This window comes from Myotis lucifugus, unplaced genomic scaffold (assembly GCF_000147115.1).
Source record: "Myotis lucifugus unplaced genomic scaffold, Myoluc2.0 scaffold_38, whole genome shotgun sequence".
NCBI lineage: Eukaryota > Metazoa > Chordata > Mammalia > Chiroptera > Vespertilionidae > Myotis > Myotis lucifugus.
The window spans coordinates 2125607-2136032 of NW_005871086.1; the positions used below are offsets into that span (position 1 = coordinate 2125607).

Below are 10426 nucleotides of genomic sequence, written 5' to 3' on the forward strand. Positions count from 1 at the left end.
TTAAAATAATACCTACTCCATGACACCTTAATCACTTTGGCATAATTTCTTTCATCTTGATAATATTTATGGTATTAATGTACCACTTACATTTGCTCATTTCCAATTTTATATTTTTATTTTTAACGTGTGTATCTTATGTTCCTAGTTATGATAGGATCCATATCTAATCCTTTTTTTCACACTATCCCTCTTTTCACAGCAGTTGGATGTTAAATATTAGTCAAATTTTATATTACTACATTAAATTAAATTGACTTTTAATTGAAAGCTGGTTATGTTTCTTTTGTATCTTTCCCAGATATAGTCGTAATCATTGTGTAATATTTCCCTGATGTTTTTTAAATTTAGGTAACTGTAGATTGGACACATGGCTCACATCAATGACTCAGTGGTGTCTGAGTTTGTGCTCCTGGGACTCTCGAATTCTTGGGATCTTCAGCTTTTCTTGTTTGCCATCTTCTCTATGGTGTATGTGACATCAGTGCTGGGCAACCTCATGATTATTGTCATCATTTCCTCCGACTCCCATTTGAATTCTCCTATGTACTTCCTGCTCAGTAACCTTTCTTTCATTGATATCTGCCAATCTAACTTTGCAACCCCCAAGATGCTTGTGGACTTTTTTGTTGAGAACAAGACTATCTCCTTCGAGGGTTGCATGGCCCAGATATTTCTTCTTCATAGTTTTGTTGGGAGTGAGATGATGTTGCTCGTAGCTATGGCATATGACAGATTTATAGCCATCTGTAAGCCCCTACACTACAGCACAATTATGAATCGGAGACTATGTATCATCTTTGTGTTTATTTCCTGGGCTGTGGGTATTCTTCATTCTGTGAGCCACTTGGCTTTTACCGTGGATCTGCCATTCTGTGGCCCAAATGAGGTAGACAGCTTCTTTTGTGACCTTCCCCTAGTGATAGAGCTGGCTTGCATGGATACTTATGAGATGGAAATTATGACACTAACTAACAGTGGCCTGATATCATTGGGCTGTTTCCTGGCTTTAATTATTTCCTACGTCATCATTTTGATCACTGTCTGGCGCCGGTCCTCCAGTGGGTCATCCAAGGCACTTTCTACATTAACAGCTCACATCATAGTGGTGATTCTTTTCTTCGGGCCTTGCATCTATTTCTATATATGGCCTTTTAGCAGACTGTCTGTGGATAAGTTCCTTTCGGTGTTCTACACTGTTTGTACGCCCATGTTGAACCCCATCATCTACTCTCTGAGGAATGAAGATGTTAAATCAGCCGTGCGAAGGTTGAGAAATCGTCATGTGAACTGGAAAAACTAGAGATCACTATGAAGGCATGTAATCCTGAATGAGAATAAAGAGCCTCCACTGGATCACAGCATCATGCCAATTACTGTTGCTAATGACATGGGTTATTGAGATATAGAAATGGATTTTTGTCCTAAGTGCAATGAAATTGCATAAAATCAGTTTTTGGTTTCATAGTATTTAAAGAGAATTTAAAGCATTTTTTTTATATTTCTAATGTACAAATTCTCTTAAAATATTTAATAATTCCTTTAGATATTTTATAAAAATTTAGAGTCTAATCTACATAAAATGCTACTTATGTTACTAACCTGTGATTATCTTCAATTGCAGTGATATTTTATACCTTGCAATCACACTGTTTAAGCAAATCGAGTTTCTGATATCTTCATTCAACTTATTGATAACATTTTAAAATATATTGACATAGTAGAAGAAATATTGTATTTTACAACATGGACTTTACCTCATTGATATACATTTACTAGCTCATCTTTGCCTTTGTATTGAATATTTGGTTATTTCTAATTTGGTTGCTATACATTTGGTTATATATAATTTTCCTTACTACTACTCTGTTCAAATAAAAAATTTTTTTGTTTTCTTTTAGATTGATATTCATCTGTACTCATTATAAAACTTTTTCTAGGTATTTGTTGCTATCAGTGGCATATATATTTTAAGTCTACTTATTTTAAAGTAGAATAATTTGTTACAATAAATTCTGTTATCCATAGAAAATTGCAAATATCTTTGAAATTGATTGCAAATATGGCAGATGTTGAATAATTAAATTCAGAGAAAACATTAATTTTATATGTTTCTAAAACATACAAATGCACAAAGTGACAAAAATTTATTTGAAACTAAAGATCAAATCTGAAATCTATTTTCATATTTCTTGGAAAACAGAAAGAGATACTTCTAATAATAAGAATTTTTAAATCTATTAATTGTTTTATTTGCTGGTCAAAAGTTTTACTATGTACTTCTTTCTGGATTTATATTATGAAAAAGTCCTTGTAAAAGAGGGGCTAAATGTATTCTAACAATGAAAAAGAGACTAGCTCAACAGAAAACAGAAAGCCTGCATTCAGTACTCTCGATTCAGTTTTTAAATATACTATAAGATACATGTTAGTGCTATGTGCATAGGTATTAACTCTGCATGCTAAGCCTTAGTACAAGCTGAGTTTTAGATAATGACATACAGTCTGTTTGAACCATGATACTATTTAGTTAAGCTTTCTTAGGACTTAGTTTTTAGGTCAACTTCATTTGTACAATGTCAAACATGATAATGATCTTTTAAATTTAAATACCTTTTATATATTTTTATGCAGTGCCAAAAACATTTTAATTATACAATAAAAATTAAAGCAGCCCTGGTATTGTTGTTAGTATTTTTATTCCCCTTTAACTCTGCCTGCCGGTAAAAATGGAGAGGTTGTAGTACCCTTGCAAAATTGAGTCATTTCACTTCTCTGATTCTCAAAATTCCATAATGAAGGAGAGGAGGGGCAGAGGAATAAGGGGAAAATGAAGGGAAGAGAGAGGAAAACAGCAGAAGAAAGAGGAGGGAAATTAGAATTTATGAGGGGCTGTTTAATTTGGTCAATTATTTGTCATGCCAGAGATATTCTTCAATTTTCTGATTCTTAATTTCCCACTGTTCTATTTGGGTTTTTACTGATCAGACATAGCCATAACCTATCACATTAAGTTTGGCAAAAATCCAAAAATCATAAAGTAAAAGAAGTTGATATATCTAACTATATAATTTTATTTTCTTTTTTCTGTCATGCATTTTTATTTTTAAATTAAGTTTATTGGGGTGAGAGTTATTAATAAAATTATGTAGGTATGAAGTGTACAATTCTGTAATATATCATCTCTATATTGCATTGTGTGTTTACCACCTAAATCAAATCTCCTTCCACCATCATATAATTTTCCACAGAGGTTTGTATTTTTTTTTGTTTTTTTTTGTTTGTTTGTTTTAAAGCCTATCACAAATAAAGTCAAAAGGAAAAATAGGTGAAAAGCAGTATTGTTCTTAGAGGTAACATCTTTAATTTGTCAAGAGCACTTACAAAACAATAAGTAAATTACCAAAAAAGCCAATAAAAAATTTGCAAAGTATATGAATAGGTAGTTTATTATTAATGTAATGCAAGTTACTCATCAATATATGAATAAATGCTAAAGCTAACATATAAGAGAATGTAAGTATAAATGCAGAGATTCCCTTGTTCTCTTGTATGATTGAAAAAGATCCAAAAGTCTGATAGTTTATTGTGCTGATAAGGCTTTGATAAAACAGGAAACCTCAAACATTGTTATTAAATCTCTAAAATGGTACAAATATATGAAGGAAATTTTTCAATATCATCAACATTTTTGTTATGGGTTCACTCAGCGAGATAGACCATTGACTCAGAATTTAAATTTAAGAGCCTTTATTAAGCTGGCCAGCGACTACAGTTACAGCACCCTGCCGAAGCAGAGGCTGAACTGCAGTGACAACTACAGGAGTTACATTTTATTATTAAATTTTTTGGAGGCCCAGAGAAAAATGTGTCTTTCAAATTCTGGGCCTCTAATATGGAGGAAACTCTCTTTATTTATACTTTTTCCAGTCCTTTGTCTCCCAAATTTGGAATGAGACTTGGGGCCTTCTGAAAAAGAAAGCCTGCGTGCTGGGAAGGGGCCATGAGACCATATCTCAAGGCCTGGCCTGATGTCAGTACCTTCCTATCTATGTGTTTTAGGAACAGACAGCACAGCATGACCCGTCTGGCCAAAGCGCCAGATATGCAGCCCAGCACATTCCCCACTGGTTTTATGTACATGAGTCAAATCATTGACTCTTTTGGGTCATTGTTGGGGAGGGACTCCTGAGGACTATAAGCTTGATAGAATTAATTCTTTGACAAATAAAAATTGCCTCTCAGATTTCTTGTTTGGGGAACTAGCAAGAAGATACAGACTCAAGAGCAGTTTATTCATTCATTTTCAACACAGTCATTATGTGTCGCATATGGAGAAGATGATGAATTCAGTAATGTACATAATGGCTTTGAAGTGGAGATGCTTAGTAGGTAATTGGATATATATGAGAGAGAAAACCTGCTATTTAAATTCATAACTATCTTTAGCACTTTCTTCTCACAAGCGAATAATATAATTCCTCTTGAGATCAGAGGCCTTTTTATTTTTAGTGAACTATCTCAGCAGACCACTTTTTTTGCATGCTTTAGCAGATTGCTAAAACAAGAGACAAATAAGAGTCGTTTTAATAGAATGAAGAGGTCCAAGATCAGATTAGAATAGGTCAAGAAGTATATTAATTACAGTCACAGGAGGAAACTGAAAGTACATTCAGCAGAACTTTTGAGCATAAGAAGCAACTATTTATAAAATCTTGGAAGAATAATCTCCAGGTCCATTCATGTTGTCACAAAGGGTAAGAGATCCTTCTTTTTTACAGCCACATAGAGTTCCATTGTGTAAATGCACCACAGCATTTTTATCCACTCATCTGCTGATGGGCCCTTGGGCTGTTTCCAGATCTTAGCTATTGTAAATAACACTGCTATACACATAGGGGTGCATATATCCTTTCTGGTTGGTGTTTCAGGATTCTTAGGATATATTCCTGAAATTGGGATCATTGGGTCAAGTGGCAGTTCATTTTAAGTTTTGAGGGAAACTCTATACTGTTTTCCATAATGGCAGCACCAGTCTGCATTCCCACCAGCAGTGTACTAGGGTTTCCTTTTCTTGCCAGCACTTATTGTTGACTTATCCTGGCAGGTGTGAGGTGATACTTCATTATAGTTTTAATCTAAGCAAAATAAGCCAGTCAGAGAAAGACAGATATCACATGATCTCACTTATATGTGGAATCTAATAAACAAAATAAACTAACAAACAAAATAGGTCCAGAGGCTGGATTCATGGAACAGACTGACAGATATCAGAGGGGAGGGAGGATGTGAGGAGATAGGAAGAGATTAACCAAAGAATTTATACACATATATGCATAGCCCATGGACATGGACAATAGTGGGGTTAAGCCCTGGAGGGAGGGAGGGCAGGGGCTGGGTAGAGAGGAGCCCGGGGAGAGAAAATCTGAATACTGTAAACAATAAACAAACAAACAAACAAACAAATTAATTAATTAATTAATTAATTAATTCAGTCTTGGCAGAATTAAATGAGGCATTCCGGAACCAACAGCAGCATCAGGAACCTTATCGTCCTTAGCCTGAAAGGACAAGAGAAGGGAATGATAATAGGTCAGAGCTGGAGCCACAAAGGGACTACAAGATATTGAGTAGCCAAGTCAGTAATTATGCCAGAATTTTAGGCATGTGGCAAGGACGAGAAGTAAAGAAATACCCAGACCTCTCTCTTTTTCTTCTCTCTAATCTCAATAGATGCCAGAAAAAAAAAGAACCCAGATAATATAGTTCTTCGTGGTCCTCCCACAGGGTCACAGTATACACAAAGAGTACAAAATGGAGCAAATGTAGAAAAACAAAGCAGTAAGAGAAGTGGGCAGGGAAAATGGAGCAGGGACAGCTATGAGAGTATCTCTGCAAGAATTGTGAGCATAAATGGGAAGAGATAAGTTTGTGGTTGGAAGAAGGTACCCTAAGAAAGCAAGGTACTTAACAGAATAAATGGAAGGAATCTAGACCTTGGGTAATAGGACTGGTTTTAGATAGGAGAGAATGAGTTTACTCAGTACATACCGTATCCTAAAAACCCATATAAAGAAGAACATTCAAACGGCCTGTTTTGAGGGTGAAGATGATGATCAAGGCCATTTTCTGCACTTTTCCTTTTCCACTGTATAGGCTCACGATGGTTAAATATCTTCATTAAACAACTGTACAAGAAGGAATCTAACTTGGGGGGGTCTATTTTTATTCACTTTTATGCAAATCTGGCATAAAATTTAATTAAAGAAAGTTAAATCCTATTTTGCCACCAGGTTCTGGTATATGGACTGATTTAAATTGTTTTGTCTTAAAAGAAGGCAAGAGGAATAGGATATCTCTAAATCTTCATATTTCAAATATTTGGCTTTATTTTAGGAACTTTGGCTGAACTCTGACCATTAAAATTAACATATTTTAGTACAGAAAACTTGTGTGAGACTTTTTTGTACCTACATGCTTCAAAAAAGCCACAGTAAAATAGGAGGGAGAAATGAAACAAGGAAATGTCAACTGAAATGGGAAGCTAATATTAACAGGTAGTTTATATTTCTGCTATTGCAACCTATATATTCCAGTTTTAAATAAATAATTCATTTGTTTATATTATTTAAGAAATAATTATGATAATCTGGAATAAAATAATAGACAATTTTATCTAATAGATTTTGCTGCATGTCAAGCCACCTCAAAATTTGTTGTTTTAAAGCAACACTGATTTTATATACCTTCTTTGGTCTGGGCCAGAATATCTGCTCTCTGCTGAACTGCTTGATGAGCCTGGAAATTGAAATATCAACAATTATTTCACCCACATATCTGTTGGTGGGCAGATAAGCAATAGGAATTAGCTATCAGCTAAGGCATCTCAGTTCTTTACACATGGCCTGTCATCTGTCATCGGTTTATACCAGCCCTTGAATGCCAATCATTAAATCATTCCTGTATCTAGGAATTCAATACAGTATTATGTCAAGTGTTCTAAGAATCAGGAGGCCAGGCCAAGGTGGATGCCTGAAGTAAACTTGAACACAAGAGGCTCCTAAGAAATAACACGCACGTTTGTGGTGGATCCTCAAAACCAACTCGTTCCATTGTATAATTCTACCTGCAGCCTTCTCTGGTTTCAGATTCCATCATTGGCCTCTTCTGAAAATTCTGGAGTCATAGATTAGATATAATCTGTGATTATATGTCAATTAATTCTTTGGCTGGTTTTCTGGAGAATTGGAGATTTAAGCTATAGGGTTAGTCCCCGAATTTGGTTCCTGAAAGTTAAAATTATTTAGCACATGCCCTGGTGTAAACGCTCAAATGGAATTCAAGGAGACCCTAGGTAATTTTCAAGTTAAGATTTAAGACATATAAGCAATTGTGGATGATTATAAATCAGTAAAATAAAAGACACTCTCGCCCAAGACCTGAGTTAGATGTACAGAGAGAGTCTTTAAATGCTCATGCTTCTTTACATTTCACCTTTGATTTTTCTTATTCACTACATACTTTTTGGCTATTATTAACAAGGTAAGTAATAACAAGTGTTGGAGAGGTTGTGGAGAAAAGGGTGCTCTCATTCATTGCTGGTGGGAATGGAAAATGGTACAGCCACTATGGAAACAGTATGGAGAAAAATTCAAAATAGAGTTATTATATGACCCAGAAATCCCTCCTCTGGGTATCTACATGAAAAATTTGAAAACATTTATTTACAAAGATATATGTTTACTGCAACATTATTTACAGTGGCCAAAACATAGAAACAATGTGTTCTTTGACAGATGATTAAATAAAGAAGAGGTGGTACATATATTATACAATGGAAAACTACTTAGCCATCAGAAAAGATGAAATACTACCATTTGCAACGACATAAGTAGATCGTGAGCATATCATGCTAAGCGAAATAAGTTAGACAGAAAAAGTCAAGAACTGTATGGTTTCATTCATATGTGGGATATAAAACTGAAAGCAACAAATGAAAAACTAAGACAAACAAAAACTCATAGACACAGACAATAGTGTGGTGGTTACCAGAGGGAAGGAGAAGGTGGGAAGGTAATAAAAGGTAAAGGGGGTCAAATATATGGTGATGGAAGGAGATTTGACTCAAATTGTAAATTTAGGCTAGGATTAAATATTTCAAATATTTGCATCCTGTAATATGCTTTAGGTCTAGATAACCTCTATATATTAATAATCTATAATAAAAAAGTGTAATATGCTAATTAGACCAGACAGCCAAATGACCTTCTGGCTGCCATTCCAGATGTCCTTCCAGATGAAGCTGAGGCAGTGGGGCCGAGGCAGAGGCAGTTAGGGGTTATCAGGCAGGCAGGCGAGTGGTTAGGGATGATCAGGCAGGCAGAGTGGTTAGGGGTGATCAGGCAGGCAGGCAGAGCAGTTAAGGGTGATCAGGTAGGCAGGTGAGTGGTTAGGGGTGATCAGGCAGGCAGGGCAGTGGTTAGGGGCAATTAGGCAGACAGGCAGGTGAGCAGTTAGGAGCCAGCGGTCCCGGATTGCGAGAGGGATGTCCAGCTGCTAGTTTAAACCAGCAGTCGAACATCCCCCGAGGTGTCCCGGATTGCGAGAGGGTGCAGGCTGGGCTGAGGGACCCCCCACCCCCATGCACAAATTTTGTGCACTGGGCCTCTAGTAAAAACATAATAAACTATACAAAGTGACAACACAAGGATGACATTTCCAAAAGCAAAAATATGTAATTAATGAAGACCTGAAATGTTCATACATACTGCTGATGAGGCAAATGCAAGTTAGGATAACAAGCTATCATTTTTATCCATCACATTTGCAAAACTAAATAACAGTACAAGTTGATATTACTCAGTGTTGGAAAGTGTGTGAAATAGCTTCACGTATATTGTTCATGGGAGTTTAATTAGTCTAGCTTTTGAAAGAAAAAAAATTGTTGGCAATATTGTCTAGAAATTTTACTTTCAGGCCTCAATTCCTTACAAATACTCAATAAGTGTCTAAAAAACTATGAGAAAATTCAAAATTGCTCATTATAACATTATTTGTAAGAGTAATAAAATAATAAATGATCTACATGTCCACCAATAGAGTATTTATTTAATTATAACATACCCATTTTTTAAAATAGTATGTATCAATTAAAAAATAATTAGAGCTGTATGCAGTTCATGGAAGTGTGCCTACTAAGGTCTCTCCCTTTTTGTCTCTTCTGTCTTCTCTCTTTCTCTATTCTTTCTTTTTTTCCCTCTCTCCTTTCGTTCTTTGCCCCTCCCCACACCCCCCACTGGTATGGAGGCGGCAGTGGAAGAAAGGGGAGATTTTCATTCTTACTTTACATATTTCTATACTTTTAAAAAATAAAATAATATAAAATCTAAAGCTGAAAATTCTGATCAGAGAAGGCACTTGATATGGAGAAAGTGGCACAAACAAAGGTGTTGGCAAGGCAACTGCAGCCAAACTTTCCTTAATGTTTCAGTATCTTTCCCATCAACCTCAGTCCTGGGAACACTTGCCTCTCAGTGTAACCCAGCTGACATTATTGCAACTATCACATCTTTTATCTTTTTTCTGTCCATTACCTCTTACCCTCATATCCCGCAATCACCCCAACACATATATTTCTATGTTGTGTAATTTCTGTCAAAAGGTTGTAATTAACATTTTAAAATAATTCCCTTTGTGATTTGACTGTGAGTACCTGAGTTTCTAAATCCCTAAACATCAAACTTGCCTAATGATGGCCAGTGTATCCATGGGGTTCCAACTAATTTATTTATCTTCTGGTATCTGGTGTGTCTAGGATGGTTTTATAGTATTAGAGTGCCAGTATTCTATGATTGCAGGACTTATGAATCTATACTCTACAGATAAAAGGTGTGTAAATTGACTTAAAATGTATTCTACTGAAAGCCTTTCTTCATGCTTCTGTCATCTGTACTCATTTTTAGGACCAATATTAATTGTCATTGTGGTATTTTTCAGTGCAGTATTATATTAATTATATAAATCAAACAAAGCATTTAGCATGATTTTTAAACTATATGACTAGCGCCCTAGCTGGTCTGGCTCAGTGGATAGAACATCGGCCTGCAGACTGAAGGGTCCCAGGTTTGATTCTGGTCAAGGGCACATGCCTGGGTTGCAGGCTCGATCCCCAGTGTGGGGCATGCAGGAGGCAGCCGATCAATGATTCTTTCTCATCATTGATGTTTCTATCTTCTATCTCTCCTTTCCTCTCTGAAATCAACAAAAATATATGAATATATGAATATATGAAAAATATATGAATATATATATATATATATATATATATATATATATATATGCACTGAGTGGCCAGATTATTATGACTGGCAGATTATTATGACCATCCCATCAGTACTTCATTGACACTTCCAAAAATACTGAATAT

The 10426-nt window shown here is 35.5% G+C and overlaps 1 protein-coding gene across 1 annotated transcript; it reads left to right on the forward strand.

The window, feature by feature from the left end:
• The first annotated feature begins 317 nt into the window (after positions 1-317).
• LOC102427109 (olfactory receptor 4K1) lies at positions 318-1367 on the forward strand. Its single transcript, XM_006087464.1, has one exon. The coding sequence runs from the start codon at positions 371-373 to the stop codon at positions 1301-1303; it is 933 nt and encodes a 310-aa protein (XP_006087526.1). The 5' UTR covers positions 318-370; the 3' UTR covers positions 1304-1367.
• Positions 1368-10426: the final 9059 nt, after the last annotated feature.